Source organism: Somniosus microcephalus, chromosome 14 (assembly GCF_052327205.1).
Source record: "Somniosus microcephalus isolate GS21.2 chromosome 14, FLI_Smic_1.0, whole genome shotgun sequence".
Classification (NCBI taxonomy): Eukaryota; Metazoa; Chordata; class Chondrichthyes; order Squaliformes; family Somniosidae; genus Somniosus; species Somniosus microcephalus.
In genome coordinates this window covers 86,416,279-86,441,647 of record NC_141000.1, presented here as the reverse complement: position 1 = coordinate 86,441,647, position 25,369 = coordinate 86,416,279, and the positions used below count along the sequence as shown (strand labels likewise).

Below are 25,369 nucleotides of genomic sequence, written 5' to 3'. Positions count from 1 at the left end.
TAGTTGCTTTGCACCCCATTAGCACCCTCCTAGGGCGCTAACTGGAGGCGCAAAGCAACTGAATTTTTCCCCCATGAAATCCTTGTTGTGAGACCCTTAACAGTGATTTTAACCAGACCTTTTGAATTTCACTGGATGACCACGGGAATCATGCAGCTCGGGAACCATGTCTGTCAACCTGAGGCAGAAGCTCAGTAGCCACTGATTGAGGTCATTAGTGCAGAGTATGGAAATCCCAATAAATACTCCCACAAGACACCTGCTTACTTGCCTAAGGGAAAGGATCTTGCTGACTCCATTTTGAGCACAGATTTAGGTGTGTAGAGTTTGCAAGTCTTTTCCGCAATCTCAGAAGCCACTCTCACCACATTGTTAGTAGCTACCACAACACTGACAGATTGCTCCTCTCATCTCTACTTGACCTGCCATCTATTACATCAGCATGGGTGCCACTTATACTATTTCACCTTGGTCCTCACATTCAGACCAGGATGAGCCACAACATCAGCAACAGCAGGCACACCGGCAGCAGTAGCAACATCAACAACCTTCTCCTCAACGACCTGATGCTCCACAGGACAGAGGGCGTCAGCGCAGGACTGCACCGCACCAGAGGCGATACCCCCAACACAGGGTATACAGGCAGAGGATGAGCTTCCTCAACATGATTGAGCAGCAGTGCCAAAGGAGGCTCAGGCTATCACGCCAGGTCATCACAGACATTTGCAGCTTGCTGGAGCAAGACCTGCAACCCAGAGAATCTGGTGGACACGCTTTACCACTGGCTGTCAAAGTCACCAGTGCCCTCAACCTCTTTGCCTCAGGCTCCTCCCAGGGATCTGCAGCAGACATAGACATAGACATAGAAGATAGGAGCAGGGGTAGGCCATTCAGCCCCTTGAGCCTGTTCTGCCATTTAATGAGATCATGGCTGATCATCCAAATTCAGTACCCTGTCCCTGTTTTCTCCCTATATCCCTTGATCACTTTAGCCTTAAGAAATATATCTAACTCCTTCTTGAATATATTTAATGAATTGGCCTCAACTGCCTTGTGTGGTAGAGAATTCCATAGGTTCACCACTCTCTGGGTGAAGAAATTCCTTCTCATCTCAGTCCTAAATGGCTTACCCCTTATCCTTAGACTGTGACCCCTGGTTCTGGACTCCCTCGCCATTGGGAACATCCTTCCTGCATCTAGTACATCCTTCCTGCATCTAGACATTTGCGGCATCTAGCAGTCGGCCACCCACAGATGCATCACACAGGTCACCGATGCCATGTTTAACAAGTCAGCCAATTATGTGAACTTTGCCACTGATGAAGCCTGTGTTACTAAACATGCGTTCGGCTTTGCCACTCTGGCTGGCTTCCCACGGGTGCAGGGCATTATTGACTGCACACATGTGGCCATCAGGGCACCCCCACATCACCCAGGAGTCTTTGTGAACTGCAAGGGCTTCCATTCCCTCAATGTGCTCGTCTGCAATCATAGGAAGATCATCATGCATGTGGGAGCCAAATTCCTTGGCAGCTGTTAAATTCCCTGACTCGCTCATCCTGCGCCAGTCCACCCTCCCTCAGCTCTTCGCACCGCCAAACAGACTTTCTGGCTGGCTGCTTGGAGACAAGGGCTATTCACTGAAAGTGTGACCCTTGAGGAGGCCAAGCAATGAGGCTCAGGAGCGCTATAATGAAAGAGCAAACAATAAGCATGCTGAAGATGTGCTTCAGGTGCCTTGACAGATCTGGAGGAGCTCTTCAGTACACACCAGTCAGGGTCTCCAGAATTTGCTGTGCGCTGCACAACATAGTGCAGCAACAAGGATTCGAACTGTATGAGGAGCAAAGCACTGAGTGCACAGCCTCTTCAGAGGAGGAGCATCAGCTGGAAGTCGAGGAGGAGGAGCAAGAGGAACCTGAGGTCTAGATGCCACCAGCACCCGAGCACATTGCTGCCCGGGAGGCCGGGGTGGCTTCATCATGGCCAGATTTACTTAACTTCCCGCAATGCACCCATATGGCTGCCACGTGCTATGCCAAGTTCCTCCCCCCCGCAAAAAAACACCATAATGCATCCCTACAATGACCAAGCAATTCCTTTAACACTTTGCTGGAGGTAACATTATGTTTGCTGGAGGTAACATTATGTTTCACCATTCACTCGAAGTCACTAAGCCACTTCCAAAGTAGCAGACACAAATGGGCATGACCGGAAATTGGTGAAAATAAATACTTTGCTATGTGTCATAACAGTAATGGATTCTTAACAATAACACTTCTTTAAACATCCATGTGCTGACCATTGTGCATCTACTTCTGTCTCATTTTTCTTTTACGCGTGCTTCTACGAGGTGCAACCCCTGTGGCTTCAGCAGAGGTAGAGGTAGCCTGCTCACTTCCCTGCTGCGGCTGCATAGACACTTTTGGCGGCTGTCCTCTGGGTTTTGGAGCCTCTGATGGTCCCGCCAAAGACTGCTGCTCCTGTGACTGTGCCAGAGCCTCCTGCAGTTGTTGCTACCCCGCCAGGATCGCCCTCTTTCTCGATGGCCCCCGAGGCTCAGCGTCTGCATGCAGCTGAGCAGAGCTTGGAGCGTCCTGCGCCCTCCGGCGAGGAGTCTCCACTGCTGTCTCTGTCAACACCACCTGCTCTTGCTCACTTGTGATTTGTGAGACACCAGGTGACAACACTACTCTATCTCACATGGGACCCACCGAGGTGTGCGTATCTGCGCTGTTGCTGGCTGCACTCATGTCTGCTGACGGTGCACCCTCAGAGGCTGGAGGCTCCTCTGAGGAGTCGTCTTCCTCCTCCGGCTCAACAGTGGGGTCGGGGGGGGGGGGGCAAGGAGGGAAGGAAGAGAAGTTTGATTGAGAGTGATTGGCATGAGTATAAGGATTTTGTGGGTTACATCTGTAGATGGTGACTATGAGGGAATGTGGTGCCAATGCCAAATGGCCTCCTTCTGTGGTGTTACTTCATATGATTGCATTAGGATGAGGGCGAGTGTGAGGGGTGGTTAGTCAGATGAGGATATGAGTATGTACATAGAGAGGGGGATGGGTGGATGAGCAAGGTATGTTGGTGTGAGTAATGGTGTGCAGGAGTAGGCTTGGGAAGGCAGAGTGATGGGGGTGTGATGACAGGCACAGCAGGATGAAGTTGAGTGTGGCTTTGCCCTCACCTGTCCTGATCTCATGAGATCACTGAAGTGCTTCCGGCACTGCACCCAGGTGCTCCTCACCACATCCCTACTGTTCACCTCCTCAGCAATTTGGAGCCAGGCTCTTTTTGTCTCCTGGGGAGGTCTCTTCCGCTTATCAGCAGGGAACAGGACCTCTCTGCATGCTCTGACTCCCTCCACAAGAATATGTAGGGAGTCATCGGAGAATCTGGGTGCGGCCCTCTATCCTTGGGAAGTCATGTTTACAAGTCTCAGCAATATCAAGATCCTTCAATATCCTCCCCTCACACTCCTAGGTCAACCTTCAAATGCAACGTGGCCAAGGCTGCTTTAAATATCCCCGCTGGAAATGAGTCATCGCTGACATCATCAGACCCACACCATTTAATAGGGCTGGGGAAACGCGCATAACTGCCTTAATAGGGGCCATTAACTGAAAGTCCCTCTGAGGAGCAGGCTGATCAATACATCGCGGTACTGACCCGCCACGCGGTTCGCATGCACCCGACCCAACTCGTTAAGGAAAGTTCTGGCCTATAACTTTGATCTCTGATACATTTGGAGATATGTATTAGCCCAGACACCAGCCATTTTGTATTTACAGTCAACGCAAAGTCTTCATGTGCTAATTTCACTTAGAGCTACAATAAAATATTTTCTCCTGTGCATTAAATCTTTTTTTAATACTTGAGTGAAATATTTTGTTATTTGCTTGCTGCTTTTTCTCTCTACTTATCCATAGGTCGCACATCAAATCCTATCCGAACTTCCACCCCTAACTTACCCCCACTTCCGCCAAAACCCTTATGCACATTTCAGTTACCTCTAGACTCAACATGGGTAATTTTCTTTTAACTCTGTCGATAGTGTTTCCAATAAAACGAAAATCCCACTTCCCTGTTCCCCAAGGCATTCAATTCAAAATCCTACCCCTGCCTTACCTCTGCAACCTCCTCCAATGTTATGTTCCATTCCATATCTTTTGGTCCTCTAACTCAAGCTTCCTACATATCCCTTCTTCTTTCAATTCCATCATTAGTAGCAGAACCTTCAGCCCTACTGTCTGGAACTCTGTCCTTAAGTGCCTCAACCTCACAACCTAACTATTCAACCACAGTTTTGATCAGCTCTGCTAACTCTACCATTACTGCTCAACATTATGTTTCTCCTATGTAAACAGCCTGTGGCATTTTCTACATTAAATATAAGCTATTGTCAATATGCAGCAAGGTTAGAAAGGTCTTTGCCGTTGGTGTTTCATAAATAGAATATATTTATTTTTTCACACTGTAGTTAAAATGATGAAAATATGAATTAACCATATCTATATTTTCAGTCACATGGAAGCACAGAGGATTCTGTCCATTTGATTGGAATCAGTCTAGGGGCACATGTGGCCGGATTTGTGGGTCGCATGTTCAACGGCAAACTAGGACGAATCACAGGTAAATATGTACATGGAAGATCCATTTTACCCTATTTTTTAGTGAGAAAGGCTTCACTTATGAAGGAATATGCCACTATTTCCATTTTATATTTTCTTTAAATTGCAGGTACATATATCAATACCAAAAAACACTGGAAAGAACAAGCTTGTGCTTTGGGTCTTTCACACCTTCAGGACAGAATTCACGGCCAATAAATTAATTTTGACGTGTAGTCACTGTTGTAATGTAGGCAACTGTGGCAGCCAAATTGCACATAGAAAGTTATCACAAATATGAATAAGATAAATGAACAGATAACAGCCAAAAATTTCGAGCGTACCCATTTTTGGAAACGTGGGGGGCACAGGGTCCTTTCCCTACGCCAGAATGCTGAGATCTGAGGTTCCCAGATATGGAGCCTTGGGCCTCATTATAAAGGAGCCAGCACGACGCAGCAGCCCACCGGCAAACAGCAGCGGCCCTCACATAAGTAGGTAAGTGAGTCCATCGGTTTGGTCGGACCAGGTTGGATCAGGGATCAGAGAGGGCCGAGGGAATGTGGGGCTGGGGATCCGGGATCCGAGAATCAGGGGGTGAGGAAAAAGGCGGCATGGGATTCGGGGATCGGGGCATGGGTCATGGCCTGAGTCGGGGGCCAAGGATCACGGGTGTAGGTGTTGGGGATCATGGGGGTTGGTGCCAGTGATCGGGAGGGTTAGTGTCGAGGACTGCGAGGATCGGTGTCCAGGATCGTGAGGGTCAGTATTGGGGATCAGTGTCATGGGATCGTGGGGGTCGGTGTTGGGGATCATGAGGTTCAGTGTCGGGGATTGCAAGGGTCAGTGTCGGGGATTGCAAGGGTCAGTGCCGGAAATCATGGGGGTTGGATAACAGGGGTCGGGGCAGTGACGATGGGGGTGTCAGGAATAGATGAAATCAGGGTTAGGAGCGGCAACGATGTGGTGGGGGACACACAGTTCCTGTAATGTGGGGTCAGGAGGAGCACTCCTACTCCTCCCGGCTCCACATTCAGAAATGTTACTTACCTTGTTGCAGGCAATCCTAAGGCCAGGTTCCTTAGTACTGGTGCAGTCCCAGATGGCGCTGGCTGCCTCACGGCAAACCAATGTTGGAGCGGGACCCTCAAGCATGCGTTAGGTCCTTTGCATATGCAAAACAAGGCCCTAACGCCTGCTTCAGGCGTGGGTAAAGGATGCCTCTTGTTTATCCTTACTCAATATGGTGGGCCGTACACTTCCTGCCTGCCATATTGGGGCCTTATTAGGCTATGTAGCGCCTAAAGAACGGATGCTACATAGCCCAATTTCAAGGCAACTGAATACAGCTGTGCTATATACTGTTAGGGTAAATAAAGTATGGTTTATCTGGTACTATAAAGTGTTATGAGGCATAGTGAGCTGCAATTAAAATGAAAGCATATAACAGATATTTTGTAACTTGAAACAATACACACTCCTGTTTTCATCAATAATGATAAAAATTATTTGTAAACCATAGTTGCCTTAATAAGTAATGCCTCTGCATCATAAAGCACAGAGGTAAGTGGATGAAATTAACTTTTACTTTAAAAATCTGATTTTTGGTGCCCAGTTTATGTTTGAACAGAAACAATATTATTCAGTCCAAAATATACCGTGAGTTATTATTTATTCTGGTCTCCATAATTGTGCACAGTTCTGGTCTCCATATTATAAAAAGATATAGAGGCACTGGAGAAGGATGATACCAGAACAGAAAGGTTAGACCTATCAGGAAAGACTGTACAGGCTGGGGCTCTTTTCTCTAGAAAAGTGAAGGCTGAGGGCTGGCCTGATAGAGGTCTTTAATATAATGAAAGGGTTTGATTGGGTAGACATAGAGATGATGGCCGGAATTTTGCCAGCACTCAGTGGATAGGATGGGTGGTGGGTCAGCCGAGTCGGGAACCCGCTGTCAAAATGCACACACTGGAGTTTCCCAATGTCAGGTCTGCCAACGCTGAGCAGACCCGACAAGCAACAGCAGAAAAGGCAATTAAAATCATTAGTGGCTTGTTTACAGCCACTTAACAATACTTTTTTTTCCAGCTTTTTGAATTTGACAGGTCGCCCACTGGTTTCCCGCTGTGCCTAAACCTTATCTGTGAAGCTGAGGCTGGAGGTCACTTGCCATTGTTTCAGCTGATGAGTTGACAGCTTCACATGTCACATCAAGGCTCCCAGCTAATTGAGAAATGTTCCCTTAGCCACTAGCTTCTCTAAACTGCATTTCCACTACAGATTCAGAATGCAGCATGTCTTTACACAAGTCTCCATCCAGTCTGACCTCATTACCTCTCCCACCATTGACAGATCGCCTCTATCATCTCTATTTCATCTGCCATCTATTCCATCAGCATGGGTGCCCTTGAAACTCTCTAACCTTGGTCCTCAGAATCCCACCATGATCAGCCCGAACACCAGCCCAGGAGCACCAGGCACACCAGCAGCACCAGGAGCACCAACAACAACACCAATCCTTTCCACAATCAACAGATGCTGCACAGGACAGAGGGCATCAGCACCCGACCACATTGCTGCCCATGACGCCAGGGATGGCCTCACCATAGCCGGATTTACTTCACTTGACACTGTACACCCTGGCTGCCACATGATGCGCCAGGTTAGCACTATCCCACACCAATACCATAAAGCTTCCCTACAATGCCCAAGCCATTCCTTTCACACTCATCAGCATTGCGGGGGGGGGGGGGGGTGGTACCATTATGTCTCACCATTCACTGCAACTCACTAAGCCACTTCCAAAGGTGCACACAAATCTATCCAACAACGCAAACTGTTGAAAATAAAGATATCAATGTTTGACAGCACATCAACAGAAACTTCACATGAACATTGGCTAAAACACACAAGTGCTGACCTATGACCAATGCAACAAACTCCATCGAGCGCAACATTTTTGTCCATGGGCAGTTAACAACAATAACAACATCAGCAACAATGCCTTACCCAACAACAGCAGCAACAACAGAAAATTCAGATCTCTCATTATTTTTGTTCATTGCATTAAGGCAATTTATTACTTTTTATTTTCTTACGTATGTTTTAATTATTACTGTCTCTAAATCCCACTCAAACTTGCACAATAAGTGAGAAATAAAGTTGTAACACCAGACTTGTATCATACAAACTTAAATGGAATGGACATCATAAAAAGAATATTTTATCAAACATTTTTTAACCATATAAATTTTGATTTAGCACTTATTATTTTGTTTTTTTGAGGTTATTATCTTGTTTTTGGCCGTTTTTATTTTGTTTTTGCTTTTTTTCATTTTCGATGGGTTTATTTTGTCTTTTGATGAATTTTGTCTTTTTTCCAACTGGTTTTATTTTGCTTTTCTACATTTTGATTGCTTTATTTTGTATAACATTTTTGTTGGGGTGGGAGGGAGTTGGGGGAAGGTGCGGCAATTCAAATTTCCACGTTGATTGCATTGAAGCCCCATCGAAACACATCACCAATTCTAGCCCTGGTTAATAAATGTCCAACTTGATTGTTGCATCCACTCTGAACTATGCCAATCAGACTCAAGAGAATCAAAGGCAGATTAACCAGCACGTTGACATTGCCTCCCACATGGCAGCTGTCCTTCATTCTGCCAGGGCCATTCACACTTCATCTAGAGTCATCCTTTATTCCTTGAATATCGCTTAATATCTCTCAATGTCTCTTAATCTCTCCTGCTTTCTATCCTATCTCTGACCTTCCCTTTTGTTTTATCATCCCCTCCCCCTTTTCCCAGCCCCCACTTGCTTTAAAATCTATCCCTCTTCCTGCTTTTTTTCCAGTTCTGACGAAAGGTCTTCGAACTGAAACGTTAACTCAGTTTCTCTCTCCACGGATGCTGCCTGGCCTGCTGAGTTTTTCCAGCGTTTTCTGTTGTTATTTCGTTGACATTGACTATCCCTGCGCCGCTTATCTCGCTCTCAATTTTCAGAAACGTTTTTTTCTTCTCTTATTTCCAGCGGTTTACTAAATAAAAGCAATTAGATGTGGCATTTTTTTTAGAATAACGGTTGACAGGCTGGTGGAGACGGGTGAACCTTTAATTGTACTGGCTTTTTTCTGATTTTTCTGTGAAATGCAGCACACTCGAGCACCATAACAAAGTGCTGCTTTATTTGAAAGCCATTACTAGCGGTACAAAGGTCTAAGGAGAGCAGCAATATTCATGAATTTTGGCGAGGGGGTTGTGTCATTTAACTAACCTTTGAGTTTAATCAGAGTTTAATGGCCAGCCGCTGCCGTTAAACCAAAGGGTATTCACCATGGTTTTGTGTTTGGCCCAGGATTTATTCCAATAGCGTTTTAATGCAGATTCTGTGCACATTAAACTTTGCAATAAAAGTTTGTTCAGTGCAAAAAATCTATCAATTATTTTTAAAAACTATGCTTTAATATCAATCAATGTCGAAGTAAGCGGTGGGAGGGAAGCAAGTCTTAAATGCTAGAACACGGGAGCGTTACAGAGAAACCTCACTGACTGTGCACACTGCTCTGGCTGCTCGTGTCTTGCCAGTGGGCAGTCCCATTTGCCCTGGTGAGCTCCTGCTCCTGCTCCGGCCCGGGGATCTGCCGGCCTGTCAATCATCTTCACAAACCCGCCCCCTCTCACCTGCTATTGGCTCAACCTCAGGCGCCGCTCCCTTGTTATTGGTTAGAGTCGACGCCAGTCACAGAAGGTTGTGTGTTGATTGGTGGAGCGGGTGAGGCCCCGCCTCCTTTCCCATATCAGATCCTTTTCTTGGCTGGAGCTGTTTTTGCTGTGTTATTTACGCCCCCTGCGGTGTTATTAAAACCCCACCGTGAGCCAGAGCTGAGTGCAGGACCGTTTATTTTACTGTGCAGCCCAGTGAAGCTTGCTGCATGGCCGCGCACATGCAGCTTACAGGGAACATAGACGCCTACCCTTGTGTGTTGTCAGTTGGTATGATTGGACTAGGGTGAGGGTGGGCTAGTGAGATGGAGAAGTGATAATATGGATAGAGAGGGATGGGTGGAGGTGCAAGGTAAGTTGGTGTGAGTAAGGATGTGCAGGAGTAGGGTAAGGAAGGCAGAGTGCTGGGGATGTGATGAGTGACACAGCAGGATGAGGTTGAGTGTGGCTTGGCAGTAACGTTTTGTGATCTACTGAGATCATTGAAAGGTTTGCGCCACTGCAGCCTGGTCCTCCTGACGAAATCCCTGCTTGTGCCCTCCTGTGCAATGTGCAACCAGGCTGCATTGGTCTCCTGGGGAGGTCTCTTCTGCCCATTGGAAGAGAAGAGAACCTCCTGTGTGCTGTGACTCCCTCCATAAGCATATGGAGGGAGTCATGGGAGAGCCTGGGTGCAGCCCTGCACCTCTGTGCAGTGCTTGTCAGTGTTTGCAGCACCTCAATGCTGTAGAACACTGACAGCATAAATGCCAAAGTAAATTTGCACATGGTCCCTTTAAGGAAACTGGCTGATGACGTATCATCAAAAGACGTCATCAGACCAGCTTCCTTCAATTGGCTGGGGAAATCGCTGGGCGGGTTTAACAAGCCCAATCAAGGGAAAGTCATGTCGGAGGCCGGGATGGAGACAGGAGTGGGGCCGGGACCCGCCACCAACGTCGCCCACCACAGACCCAACCAGATTGGGAAAATCGCGGCCGATGTTTCTGATGTGCCTTCAATAACTCAAAGACAAGGAGTTTAAAGGATTCAACTAAGGCTTTTAATCACTAAGAACATTGCAGCATTACAGGTCTTCCCACATCAGGTTCGTCTGGTAGGAATGACTCATACAGCTCTTGAGACCTTTATATGGCAAAAGACAGGGGCGTAGCCAATACACACAATAGGAACAAAAGGGGGTGGTTCACACAATACAAGCAGGTAAAACACACAGGTAAAACACATGGGCTGATGAAGGCATATATTTCATCACAGTTTCCACTTGTGGGGGTGACCAAAACTAGGGGTCAAAAATATAAGCTAATCACTAATAAATCCAATAGGGAATTCAGGAGACACTTCTTTACCCAGAGAATGGTTAGAATGTGGAACTCGCTACCACAGGGAGTAGTCGAGGTGAGTAGATGCATTGAAGTGGAAGCTAGATAAACACATGAGGGAGAAAGGAATAGAAGGATATGTTAATGGGGTTAGATGAAGAGGAGTGGGAGCATAAATACCAGCAAGGACCAGTTGGGCTGAATGTTCTGTTTCTGTGCTGTACATTCAATATAATACAATATAATTAAAATACTTGTCCTTTCCACGTGGATCTGGAAAAACAATGATAGTTCCAGCTTTTTAAAATATCTCATTCTTCTCCCTATTTCTCATTTTTAGGTTTAGATCCTGCTGGGCCCAAGTTTTCAAAGGCAAGTGTTGATGAGTGCCTTGATCCTAGTGATGCAATATTTGTTGAAGCCATTCACAGTGATTCTGACTGTAAGTGTGAAATGTATTGTTCTCCTCCCCTCGGTATAGTCTAGAAGATCACATTTAGCATTCTTTGTATCAGGAGCGAGTTTGGGTGGCAGAGCGAGTAACAAAGACTGCAGTATCTTTGGTAAAAGAAGAAATTGGGGTAAATTTTTGTCTTCACCCCATGTGGTAATCTGATGGAACGGATCGCTCGCCCATTGTAGAACCCACTCGATTTTTATTCCATTCAGGTAAGTGAGTGGTGGGCAAGACTGGAGGGAGCAGAAGCTTCTACTTGGTCCTCTCCCAACATTTCTTCACATCTGGGCCATTACCACCGCCATCCTTGGCCTACCAGCACCTTTCACCAGAAAGTCCCAGGAGCAGTGGGAACAAGAGCGTCCGAGAGGGAAATGTGGGCCACCCACTCCCCCCCAAGTCAGCATTTATATATGGCTGGCGGAGATGGCCATGTCATATAGAAGTTGCATATCGTGTGATGACATTCTTTGTGTCTCAAAAGTGCGATTGTGTGTGTCTAACTGGGCCTGCCCCCTCTCGTTCAAACTGGGATAAGTGAGGTTTCATCTCTCTATGTTTGGTGTATGTTTTCCCAAAGCCTCTATAGCTATAAATGTACATTGTTGGCCTGTTTCTGGGAATGAGTGATGACCCCTCTTTGGCTCGTTTTTCAGTAGCTCAAGTAGGATGACCTTCTATGGTAAGAAAAATTGGAAGCTGCTGGATTATTCAAAGAGATTGCACGGGTTTTGCACCCTCCTCACTAGCTGAGTGTGGGCTGCCCCGGAGCGTTGCTCCCGATTGGTCCAAGCCACGTTCTGCAGATGTTGAGGTCATGGAAAGCTGCATGTTGCTATGGAGCATTTGTCCATCATTGTATTTGTAGACCTGTACTTCCATAACTATAACAGGACAGACTTAAAATAGTTATCAAACAGCAACCTCAACTCTAGATTTTGCAGTAAATGATACTTATAGAATGCAACATGGAAAATCAACACTGTATAGAAGTCTGATAACTGCAGAGTATCGATTGTCAACCCTTCATACCATTTCTGTTAACAAATACCTCATACCCAGTACTAGTGTGTGTGTGTATTTCCTTCCTCTAATTTTCTTACCACTAGCTAATCCAAATATTCATGTATTATTTTGCTAACTTACAGACTTTGGAATTTCTCGACCAGTTGGGCATATTGATTTCTACCTGAATGATGGGAAAGACCAGCCTGGCTGTACATGGTTCTCTTTATCCTCAGGTAACATTTTAATATACTGAACTTTGCATTCCTAAACATGTAGGCAGCGAAATTCGGCTCCTTTACGCCTGCCGTTAGTGCCTCCAGGGGGCGCTAATGGGGCGTAAAGAGAAATTCAGCGGGGCGCTACTGAGGTACTAGCCGATAGCGCCGCGCCCCCGCTGGTAACACCCTGGGCCGCTGCGCTGCTGGCGATGACATCATCGCCGTGCACCGCGACCCCTTAGCACCCCGCTGCAATCCCTTACGCCCCATAGCAGAAATTCGCTGCATCCCGCGAGGCTGCCACAGGCGGTGTCAGTGCCAGCCTTGCGGGTCGCAAGCCGGGCCAACCTCCGCTCGCGGGGCGCTAATTAAAGGGAGGTGCAGCCGCGACCCACGGCGCCATTTAATTTTTTTTCGCCGACCTCCGGCGCTACCGTGCTTTGCGCCCCCGACACTGCCCCGAGAGGAAATGGAACGCCGGAGATAGCGCTCCGCTTCCTCGCTGGGGCGGTAAGCTGAATTTAGCAGCCAGGGCAGTACTTCCGCGCCGGGTGCTAAATCTACGGCGATAAGTCGGTTACCGACCCCAAGCGGTATGGTTTAGTCTCACTGACATGATTGGTTCAGTTACGTGAGGCTGAGAAGAAGCGTTATTCCTGAAAGATGTTATAGATTCAAAAACACTTGTTTATAATGCAATATTACTGGATTTTACAATTTTTAGTCAATAAAGTTGTGAAATTCTACAAGACTTCACTAAGGGTTATCCTGGGCATTCACTTACTTCACATTGACTGGAACGTAAGAAAATATAGAAGCAAAAAGCTATTCGGCCCATAAAGCTGTCATGCATCTACCAACCCCTTTTCTTTCCTGAGGAAAGGTTCTGCAAAGTTTCTCCCTGCTCCTACCCAGGGGCAAATAAAGCAAAACTCCAGAATATTAATCTGGCATTACAATCTGCATTATACTTCCTAAATCAATTGTCATCTTTGGCATAAGATTCCGTAGTCCCTGCAATTTAATAAAAACTGATGTCTGTGTGTATGTTAAATACATGCCACATGTTTTAGTATAATCTAAACGTTTGCCTACGCTACATCAAAAAATCAGGTCCAGGTACTTAATTTACTATTATTAATAACATTGAGGATAAGAGAGACAAATAATGCATGAAAGTGGTTTCTATACATTTAGCAATATTAACAGACAAGCACCAAGCACATTTGGATAACAGTCTTCTGCCCGCTATAATCATGGGCAAAGAAATGACATATAAATGTGTTGAGCATTCCTCCATTAATATCGCCGACAGTAATTTTTAGGTGAATATCTTTTCACTGGTGTGGCATAATTCATTGGTTTTGACCTATTTTGCTTTCACTTTAGTTAAAGGCAGCAAAATTTACATCAACAAAGCCAGACAAGCTTGAATTGTTGCTTAGTGTAACCAATTGGTCTTTTTTTTTCCTGTAATGTCCATACAGTACTAATTTTGACCACTAGATCTTGCTACTGTGTTTACTACAGACCAGTGGTTCACATCTTGGAACACTAGGGCTGGGATGTAGCTGTGATATTACAAGAGTAAATTATACAATTCTATTTAAATTCACATGTATCATGCAATCTAAATATCTCCTTATTTTATATTCATTTGTATATAATCACAGATTTATTTTCTCTTTCAGGCTTTAATTTTATTAAAGCAAAATACTGCAGATGCTGGAAATCTGAAATAAAAACAGAAAATGCTGGAAATACTCAGCAGGTCAGGCAGCATCTGTGGAGGGAGGAGCAGAGTTAACGTTTCAGCTCGATGACCTTTCGTCAGAACAGGTCATTGACCTGAAACGTTAACTCTGTTTCTCTCTCCACAAATGTTGCCTGACCTGCTGAGTATTTCCAGCATTTTCTGTTTTTATTTAAATTTTTTAAAATTTATTTGTACTATGGGATGTGGGCGTCGCCAGCAAGGCCAGCATTTATTGCCCATCCCTAATTGCCCTTGGTGGTGGTGAGCCGCCTTCTTGAACTGCTGTCCTTTCCAACGGTTTGGTACAACTGAGTGGCTTGCTGGGCCATTTCAGAGGGCAGTTAAGAGTCAACCACATTGCTGTGGGTCTGGAGTCACATATAGGCCAGACCGGGTAAGGATGGCAAGTTTCCTTCCCTAAAGGACATTAGTGAACCTGATGGGCTTTTACGACAATCCGGTAGTTACATGGTGACCATTCCTGATACTAGCTTTTTAATTCCAGATTTATTTAATTAATTGAATTTTAAATTCCCCAGCTGTCATAGTGGGATTTGAACTCATATCTCCAGATCATTAGTCCAGGCCTCTGGATTACTAGTCCAGTAGCATAACCACTATGCTACCATTCCCAGATTTATTAGTCTAATTTTCTATTTCTTTTTCTTTTCTATAGTTATTTTCTTCATTACATTAATTTCTATTTGTATTTATTTATCTTTCTATTTTTCTTTTCTATCCTTCATTGTAATCACGCTCTTTATTTTCTATTGCCTTTCTTGTTCATTTTACTTTTTCTTGTTTTTTGAGGCTGAACCACACTGTTCGCAACCTTGGGCCTAGAAATTCAGTATAGCCACGTTTGGGGCGCTACAGCATGGCGTTCGCTAACTTTTGCACCCGGCGCAACTTAGCGCCACCTTCGCCGATATTCAGTTGCATCGCCCCAAGAGGTTGCTGCTGCGCTAAAGCAGGCGATGCACGACTATCATTAGGCGCTAAGCCGGCGATCCGGGGAGCAAACACCGAAGGCGGGCGCAGCGCAGGTGCGGCGAGTTGCTCATTGAGGGCAGACAGTCAGGCACCGGTCAGCACTTAAAGGGGGAGGGTGGAATTGCTTGGCTGCCACGCCCTGCACACTGCAGCCCTAAGGCAAGGCCTGAACACTGCTTCTGGAACAGCTCCACGCCCAGGAGAATGGAGAAGGCCAGGGAGAGAGCGCAGCGCTTCAGCGAGGGTGACATGAGGCTGCTGGTTGGCGCAGTGGACCGCAGGCGCCATATCCTCTTCCCTGAGGGTGGCATGAGGCCACTGCCCGCCGAATATCGGAAAGCATGGAGGGATGTGGCAAACCGGGTCACGTCCAACAGCGTGGTTGGCAGGACACCAACCCAGTGCCGGAAAAAATTCAACGACCTCACTCGGGTTGTCAGGGTGAGTACCCTTTCCAGTATCCTCCTCATCCCTGCATGTGCACCTCACTTTATGGCCAAACAGGTCTGAAAGCCCTAATGGCCAGCCCTCATCCAGCAGCTATGGGACTGTCATGAAAAGCACTTGCGCAATCAGGACTTTAGACACTGTCAGGGCTAATCGACCATGGGAGGCAGTGCGGGCAAGATCAGGGCTTGACACTGTCAGGGCTAAACGAACATGGGAGGCAGTGCGGGCAAGATCAGGGCTTGACACTGTCAGGGCTAATCGAACATGGGAGGCAGTGCGGGCAAGATCAGGGCTTGACACTGTCAGGGCTAATCGAACATGGGAGGTAATGCGGGCAAGATCAGGGCTTGACACTGTGCTTAGAGGCGGTCCTTTCTCTTGCAGGCCAAGCTGGCACATAACAGAAGACAGCAGCGACAGACCGGGGGAGGCCGTCCTGACCTGAAACAGCTGAGCGACCTCGAGCAGCGAGTGGAGCGGATCATGGCAGGCCGGCTGAGTGGCCCTGTCGCCACTGGAGATGCTGACCCTGTTCTGGGCACCAATGGTAAGGTCATCACCTTTTTGACCTCTCCCTTTCCACTTGCGCCTCACACCAGCATCCTTTGCCGCTATCGAACCAATGCAGCGCACAGCAGCACTCATGCCTCCCTCGCTGCCGCCCTGTCCTCACTCTAAAGCAACTCTTGTGCCTCCCTGCTTTCAGATGGTGACTCGCCAGGTGAGGAGGCGGCCCCTCAAGCTGGCACTGTGTCCGAGTCAGACATAGAGGAGGAGGAAGAGGAAGCCAGCCCATCAGGGACACCCTCAGCCGAGGCAGCCCATGGCCATGATTGTGACACGTCTTCCCTGGAGGGGAGCAGGGGGGAAGGGTCGAAGGATAGTGAAGCTCCGGGGACCAGCTGGCTGCAGCAACGCGGGAGGGGTGGGAAAGCTCGGCGGCCTTCTCCCCGGAGGGTGAGTGCGGCCTCCAGTCCTGCTACGGTGAGCGCAGAGGAGGTGCGGCTCCTAGCGGAAATGGGCGCCCAGGCTGAGCGCAGGCACACTGAGCTCATGGCTGCAGTGGCAAGGATGCCTGACTCCATAGAGTCACTGGCAAGGAGTGTGCAGGAATTCGGGGCAGCACAGGCCAGGAGTCTGCAACAATTCAGTGCAGCACAGGCCAGGAGTCTGCAACAATTCAATGCAGCACAGGCCAGGAGTCTGCAGGACATCGCGGCAGCACAGGCTAGGAGTCAGCAGGACTTCGCTGCTTCACAGGCGGCTTCTAGCCAAGTGCTCAGTCGTGCCGTGCATTCACTGGCTGCTGTCATGCAGACACAGACCAGGGTCACACGGGCACTAACTGCTGCCACACTCGCTGGATCAGCCAGGCATCACCGGGGCACTCGCTGTGCCGCAGCAGCCCAGCAGTCTGTGCCTCAGGAGATTGCTGCGCATGCTGCAGTGCTGGCCCGTGCGCGTGCCAATGTATCAGCCGACCAGGGAGTGCCTGTGATCTGTCAGGTTGGCCGCATTCCTGCAGCCAACACTGTCAGTCCTCCATTGCAGCTGCCACCAGCTGTTGGACAGACTGCTGCCGCCCAAGCAGAGTTGGAGCAGTCAGCAGCCGGCCCCTCCAGGCCCAGAGCTGGTCCAGGCCGACCCCCAAGGGCATCTGCCGTCTCACCATTTGACCCTCAGCAGCCTTCCCCCAGCCTTGCTGCAGCCACTGGGGTCCCATTGAGGAGCTGCAGGGCGGGTAGGGGCCAGTCACGGAAGCGAAACGGATCACCCTCGCAGGGGAAAAAGTAGAAGGTGTGGCCAAATGTTTTGTTTTACTTATAAAAACCGAGACTGGTGTATTTGTTTCATATTTAAAGGCCGAGACTGGTGTATTTGTTTCATATTTAAAGGCCGAGACTGGTGTATTTGTTTTACTTGTAAAGGCCGAGACTGGTGTATTTGTTTCATATTTAAAGGCCGAGACTGGTGTATTTGTGTTTTTGGGGGGGGTTTCTCTCCATTAGTTTGTCATGTGGGAAGGGCACAGAGGTATCATAGTAAAAAAAATTCTTAAATCGCACTGTCCATGCTTTCTTTTGGAAGTCCTGGTTGCCCTGCTCGGCTGAGGGCTTGTGGAGCGGCTACATTCATCTTCTGCCATTGGCACAAGCCATTCCCTGAGAGGGGGCCTAGAACCGACTTGCAATAAGCCGCCGACGGGTGGCCCTTGCACTTTCTGCCTCCCTCCTGTGCTGGTCCTCCTCCTCCTCCTCCTCCTCTGGTGGTCCTCCAATGTCTGCTGGCAGTGGCTGAGTCCTGCGGATAGCCAGGTTGTGCAGCATGCAGCACACGACAACGAAATGGGAGACTCGCTCAGGCGAGTACTGTAGGGCTCCTCCGGAACGATCCAGACAGTGGAACCATTGCTTCAGCACGCCAATTGTTTGCTCAATGATGTTCCTGGTTGCTTGATGGCTGTCATTGTATCCCTCTTCAGCAGGGGTGCTGGGTGCACGGAGCGGGGTCATCAGCCAGGTGCACAAAGGATAGCCTTTGTCCCCGAGAAGCCATCCTCGTGGGTGAGGCTGGGCCTCGAACATGTCTGCCACAGAAGTCTGGCGCAGGATGAAGGCATCGTGGCTGCTGCCTGGAAAGCAGGCATTGACAGCTAGGATGAGCTGCCTGTGGTCACACACCAATTGCATGTTGAGCGAATGGTAGCCCTTCCCGTTGCGGTAATCCTCGGCATTCTCTAGAGGTGCCCGCAAAGCCACATGCGTGCAGTCAATGGCGCCCTGCACCATGGGGAAGCCCGCTAATGCTGCAAAGCCCATTGCACGCTGTTGCTGCTTGTCAACGGTCATGGGGAAGGAGATGAACTGACGTCTCCTTCTGAAAAGGGCATTGGTCACCTGGCGGATGCAGCAATGTACCGCAAACTGGGAGATGTTGGAAATGTCCCCAGTAGCGGATTGGAAGGAGCCGGTGGCATAGAAGTTGAGAGCCACCGTCACCTTCACTGCCACCGACAGAGACATCCTGCTCCTCAGCTGTGGCTGCAGATCTCCGCAAAGCAGGTGGCAGATCTCAGTGACCACCGCCCTTATGAATCGCAGCCTCCGAACACACTGCTCCTCAGACATGTTCAGATATGAGAACTGCTGGCGGTATAGCCTGGGTGGGTAAGGCCTCCTTTGCCGACGCCTGTTGCCCCTTCTCCGTCTGGCCATGACTGGCACTCTCTCATGGCGTCTCTGAGCCCTTTGAATGCAATGGAGAAGCCCAACGTTTCCACCCATTGCAGCCCCCATTATATGTTTCCAATCAATGCTATGACTCTGAAGTTAAAGACAAGTGCAAAGCTGTGGCCTGAAGCCACAAGTACCTGTGCGAGTGTTGAGCCAAACCAGAAAGCTCTCTAGCTTTGTCTCTCTCCAAAGATCCATCTCTCACAAAAAAGGAGTGGTGCAAAATGTCTGCCATTTATACTGCAGGAGGAGTGCCCTTTAATTAGTGCCCCCCGCGCCCCGCAGCGACTGGGAACCGTTCCCCTCTACCAGTCGCTAGGGGCGCCAGGCGCACAATAGGCCGGCGCCACTGAATGTCCGGTTTGGGGCGCACAAAGGGCGTTGCACCATGAAATGACGTCAGGATCTGCGCGCGCAGCTGAGCGCGCGCAAAGGTTTTGCGCCGCTGCTAAATCTTAACTGAAGTTCGCGAGAGGTGCAGATTGCGCTGCGCCCGGGCGCTAGCCGCTTAGCACCCCACTTCTCCTCCTAAGGCGCTAGCGGCTGGCGCAAACAACTGAATTTCTAGGCCTTGGTGTCATATTTGACCCTGAAATGAGCTTCTGACCACATATCCGTGGCATAACTAAGACCGCCTATTTCCACCTCCGTAACATCGCTTGTCTCCGCCCTTGCCTTAGCTCATCTGCTGCTGAAACCCTCATCCATGCCTTTGTTACCTTTAGACTTGACTATTCCAACACACTCCTGGCTGGCCTTACATTCTACCCTACATAAACTTGAGGTCATTCAAAACTCGGCAGCCTGTGTCCTAACTCGCACCAAGTCCCTTCACCCATCACCCCTGTGCTCGCTAACCTACATTGGCTCCCGGTTATGCAACGCCTCGATTTCAAAATTCTCAGCTTTGTTTTCAAATCCCTCCATAGCCTTGCCCCTCCCGATCTCTGTAATCTCCTTCAGCCCCACAACATTCCCCCCCCCCCACCCCCCGAGATATCTGCGCTCCTCCAAATCTGCCCTCTTGAGCATCCCTGATTATAATCGCTCAACCAGTGGTGGCCGTGCCTTCTGTTGCCTAGGCCCTAAGCGCTGGAATTCCCTGCCTAAACCTCTCCGCCTCTCTACCTCTTTCCTCCTTTAAGACGCTGCTTAAAACCTACCTCTTTGACCAAGCTTTTTATCACCTGTCCTAATTTCTCCTTATGTGGCTCAGTGTCAAATTTGTTGCCTTATAACACTCCTGTGCAGCGCCTTGGACGTTTTACTATGTTAAAGGTGCTATATAAGTACAAGTTGTTGTTGTTGTGTAACGACCCATACTAATGGGCTGGTTGGAACAATGGTGTAAAATATAGAAATCCTTTAGCAGACTGGATTGTGCTTCTGCTGTAAAGTATTTGTAGAACGTATAGATATCTATTAATACTGGAAGGATACAATGTCAACATTTTTTCAAATCATCTTGTAGATGGAGGTCTTAATGGCCTATTGAAACTAGTCAATATGTACTGTTGGTTTTATAATATTTTGATGACTTAATAATGGTCAGTGGAATAAAGAAAAATATTATCAGAATTGTTTCCAATTATCTCCCCTCCTCTCCTGTTGGGGTGCAGTTCCCATGGTACTGGCAACTGTCCAGAACCTCACCTAAGTACTCATTCTTCAGGTGTGACCCTGGATGGAGATTTTCAGCAGACTATTTAATTTGTGGAGGCCAATATAGCTGTGTTTGATTCTCTTCTCACCCAATGTTCATACACATGCACTTTCCAGCTAGATGGTGATAAGGAGTGGCAACCCTGTGTATTTGTTCTCCTCTCAAGAGTGAGGCCAATTGAAGCATCTCTACTGCTGTCCTGGCTCAGAGAATCTTTTCTCTGAGTTTGATGTAGGTCACTATCTTAGACTAAATGCTGGCCTTGCCAGCGACACCCACATCCCATGAATGAATTAAAAAAAAGTAGAATAAATAATACTAAAAATCATTTTATTCAGTTTAATTGTTCGAATAAAGTTTTACCAGATCAAATGGCCTCCTGTTTATGTTAATGTTTTGGCAAATTTGGTACATTTCCTAGAAGGAATTTACAATGTACAGTAATTGTAAGTAAAAGAATGAGATGAATTTATCAAGTAGTTTAAGCTTCAATATAATGATAAAGATACAATAGAATACTGCCACTGCTTACAAATGTCTTTTTTTCTTTTTTTCAGTGTACAGGGTTGCAATCTGTGATCACATGAGAGCAGTTTATCTGTATATCAGTTCCATCAAGAATCATTGTCCATTGATCGCTTTCCCTTGTCAGACTTATGAGTACTTTACCAACGGACAATGCGTGGACTGCAATACCCACTCCCTGCAGCGTTGTCCACGCATAGGTACAGAAGAAATGCTGATCTGTTTTATTAGTATTGTTTACTAATAATAATGCTCCTCCTGACCCACAAAAATGATTTAAAATGTTTAACTAGCCTGTTTTTGAGCTGCCTGAAGGGGTTCCATTTAAGAACCGTTGGTTAGGCTGCTCTATCCAAGTACCAGTAGGTGGAGCATGCATGGCTTATGCGCCACTCATTGGGACCTGAATATTGCATGGAGTCCTATTGACCTCATAGAACCCCCAATGTGCATTGGCCAATGAGGCGCACCCCTGTTTCTGGCAGGACCAGCATGGAGCCCTATACAAATGAGGCATTATGAATGCAAGGGCATCTCCTTCCACATTTTGCTGTCACTACACTTGGCAGATGCCAAATTGCAGCAACACTCAGGACAACAATGCCTTAAGCCCTGCCTCTAGCCCAGTTTAGATTTAGGATCTGAGAAGGGGCAGGCGTTTGCAAAAAATGTTAAGTACTTTTTCTTGCAGGGATCTGGAACCATCATCAATGGTAAACATATCATCTGAATGTTCAGAGAGCAGTAACCCTTTCTGTTGATAAAAGGAGGGGGTCCTCTCTACAGGAGCACAGATAGTGATGTGAATGATTCATTGGTGCCTTGTGCTCTGACGATGTTATACAACAGGTAAAATCAGTTTCTCTCCTCCAAGTGGTGCTGCAAGCCACTATTGAATTTGATATATGCAACTGCATAATGGGAGCATCTGTTCCTTCAGTAGCACAGCAGTGACCTACATGCTGACTGAACTGAGTGATGTCTCCTGTTGGTGTCTGGAAGTGCCGAATGATGTAGCAGATTAGTGGAGTGGAGTGGTCACTTTTGCTTCGCCATCCAGATGTTGCTTTATGGCTGCAGCTGACACAGGTCTGAGACTGCATCCCTGTTGAGGTGGCTGATGGTCACTGATAGTACTGATAATCCACCTCCTATTGTCTTGAACTGCTTGGCTATAGTCTCCTGCTGTCTTTAAGACTGGCTCTTGCAGTAACATGCGTTAGAAATATTGGGGCATGCTTTAAACATACTGACTATCCGCAGTTCCCATACAAATACATAACATATTCAAACTAAATCCCCCTTTGTGCTTTTTCAGCAGAAGTGTGAATTTACTTATAAAAAAACAAATTAACTTCTGTGTTAAAAAAGCAGAGGTTTGAGATTCCACCCTGAGGGTATAATAAATATAGGACAATGCACCTGCACGAGTACATTAAGCATTCATAAAGGAGCAGCAAATGGTCAGGAAAATATACACCATTTCCTACCAGGAGCCAGTTTAAGAGTTAACGCCCACTCAATTGATGCCAACTCACACAATTACTACCCCGCAATGCACAATAATTGCAAGCTAATTATAACATTCACAGACACACACAGAGTTAACTATAAAAGATCTCTGCAATAGCTCTTCCTTCCACTTAAACTATTATTTGTTGAATTTTGATAGTTTTTAAGCTGTACATTACAAAAGATTTTTGTAAAATTATATTACATTTTCCTATCGCTATTTTATGCAAATTCAGCTGGGTAGTGAGAATCACCATCTGCATCTGATGTTACGACTATAAACTGGAAACCTAGATCAACTCAAACTCTGATTTTTTTTTCCCACAACATTCCCTTGTCAAGAGCTGGATTCTTGCCCTTAGTGGTGCATGATCCCAGGCATTTTGAAACATGGTAACCAGGAGCAGATATATTTTTTAACTCCGTAATTACCACTCGGCAGCCTTCAGTAACATTATGGCAGGAGTATTAATTTTCTTGGGTTTTAAAATTGATATCATGGGAGATATTTAAATAAAGTCCTTACTGGAATAGATAGGGCTGAGACCTTGGGGTAGATTTTGACTTTGTGCGATAGTTTAAGATGGGCGCTAGCGAATCAGCAGACCGATTTACATGTCTACCGATGTTTTAAAATTTCCATTGAAGTTAATGAAAATAAAAATGGGGAGAGATATAAAACGGGCTGCCGATTCACTATCACCCATTTTATGCTATAGCACAAAGTCAAAATTTACCCCCTTGACTTATTTCTGACATCAGTAAATCTTATGTAACACCTATAGGAAACTTGTGTAAGATATATTAAAATGTTTTCGCAACAATATAGGACTTTTGGAGCGTGGGGGCTTGAGCACAGATGTGCGACCAAAAGAAGTCAAAGTGTTCCTGATGACCTCCAGTAACTCACCTTTCTGTGGTAAGTGAGTGTACTGTTCCTCCACACTAATGCATGCATGTTCTGTCTTTCTAAACATGAATCCATTTTAATAATGGATGGATGATGGTGCATTACAGAGGTCGTAATGGTGCTGGATTGCCTTGGAGCCAGTATGAGCTCAATAAGCTTTCCTCTTATGATTTATGGTGTCATTTGAACTTTTGATTGTGTTACAGCATTGTAACATAGTCCCAGCAATTTATTAATCCATATATAACTCAGACATACCGTTAGGACTTATTGATTTGTAATGCACCATGGCTGGTGAGTTGTCCTAAATTTATTATACCCTCAGAGTAGAATCTCAAACGGCTCAATTTTAGACACATCAGAAGAAATCAAAATCTTCATCGTTTTTTTGAAGGCTATTGTGCTTCCTGACTAAAAATGAGATACACTAAAGGCTCTATGCATTATTCACAGTAATATTTATCTTTTAATAGGTGGTGCATGCATAAATCTTACACATTTAGGGTTTTCCCAGGATTTTACAGGCATAGTGGAGCTAGTCACTTGTGTAAATGGTCTGAACGTTGTACATTTAGGGATGTGCCCGTACTTCCTAATATCTAACTGTACAATAGTACACCCAGAGGTGTAACAGTCGTATCTTCTTGTAATTTGTGCTTTTTGTACATGTGCTTTTTCTATTGCTTCAAAGGTGGACCAAGAAAATACTTGGTAAGAAGAAGCCAGATATGAATCATTTAGCAGCATATGAACAAACAGAGCAACAGTTATGATTGGATTCACTTATTACAATTGGTACAACTGGTCTCGTATATCGTAATGCAAAATAATGAGCACACTCCTGCATGCTATTTCTGAGCCTGGCCAAAGCTTGCCCACGCAGCTTTCTGTTTACAGATCTGATTGATTTCCTATGTCTGTAGGAGCGATTTTAACCCTGCCCGCCTGACAGGACCAAGGCAGGTGGGTGGTTAAAATCGCTGCACAGTACTTACCAAACCATTCCTGCGACGTTCCTGCCGGCCGCCATTTTAACCACGCAGTTTTTTTTTTAGTCAGCCAAGATGCCCACCAGAGATAGGCATGAGCCTCATGAATACATACAAATCGGGGTCCTATGATAAAATTAGGACCCCCCAACGTCATTTTAATGTGATATCACAGAAGTCCCAACCAGCGCCCAATGCACCAGTGAAACAGGATTGGTCTTTCAGAACCACTGAAGCAGTATTTAAAGGGGCACTCACCTGCACGCAATTGGTTCACAGGATTGGCGTGTCATTGTGCTGTTTGGATTGCCAGGAGAGTTTCCAGCTTCCAGATCGCTTCTTTCTCATATTCTTTTGCCGTACTTACCCTCAGTAAGCTCTATCTGTTTATCGTTGGGTACTATTATTGCCAGTTTCACTGGGATGGTGGAACTGTTGGGAGGAAAGGAGCAGCAGCGGCAGCTGGGCCTATTAGAAGACAGCAGGTGAGGGGTGTTTTTAGGAGGCTCACTTTCTTGAATCTATCCAAGGAGCAGTGGATCAGGAAGCTTAGCTTCTCCAGGCAGGCTGTTGTGTTTTTTTTTTTATTCGTTTTATGGGATGTGGGCATCGCTGGCAAGGCCAGCATTTATTGCCCATCCCTAATTGCCCTTGAGAAGGTGGTGGTGAGCCGCCTTCTTGAACCGCTGCAGTCCGTGTGGTGAAGGTACTCCCACCACAATGCTGTTAGGTAGGGAGTTCCAGGATTTTGACCCAGCGACGATGAAGATGTCGTTGTAGACCTCTCCAGCCTCCTGCCTGCTGGACCAAGGGGACATGCTTTGCCAGTAGCTCTCAAAGTTACACAGCCCTCAACCTCTTTGCCACATTCTATAATATTGTTCGTTATAAGGCCTGTGGGGGAAAAAGGCCTCTGAAGAGTGTGTCTACATCTTTCCCTCAACCACCATTTTAAAGGTATTTCCGTTCTTCCTTCTTGAGTCGTCACACACCATCCCTAAC

At 46.8% G+C, this 25,369-nt stretch overlaps 1 protein-coding gene across 2 annotated transcripts in view; it reads left to right on the top strand.

The window, feature by feature from the left end:
- The window catches only part of pla1a (phospholipase A1 member A), a 52,431-nt gene that overhangs the window by 12,645 nt on the left and 14,417 nt on the right, over positions 1-25,369 (top strand). For both annotated transcript variants that reach the window (XM_086006863.1, XM_086006864.1), the window contains 5 exons: positions 4,521-4,629; positions 10,994-11,095; positions 12,259-12,351; positions 20,989-21,156; positions 23,298-23,387. In XM_086006863.1, coding sequence (XP_085862989.1) covers positions 4,521-4,629; positions 10,994-11,095; positions 12,259-12,351; positions 20,989-21,156; positions 23,298-23,387 — 562 coding nt within the window. The remainder of the gene's footprint in view (positions 1-4,520; positions 4,630-10,993; positions 11,096-12,258; positions 12,352-20,988; positions 21,157-23,297; positions 23,388-25,369) is intronic.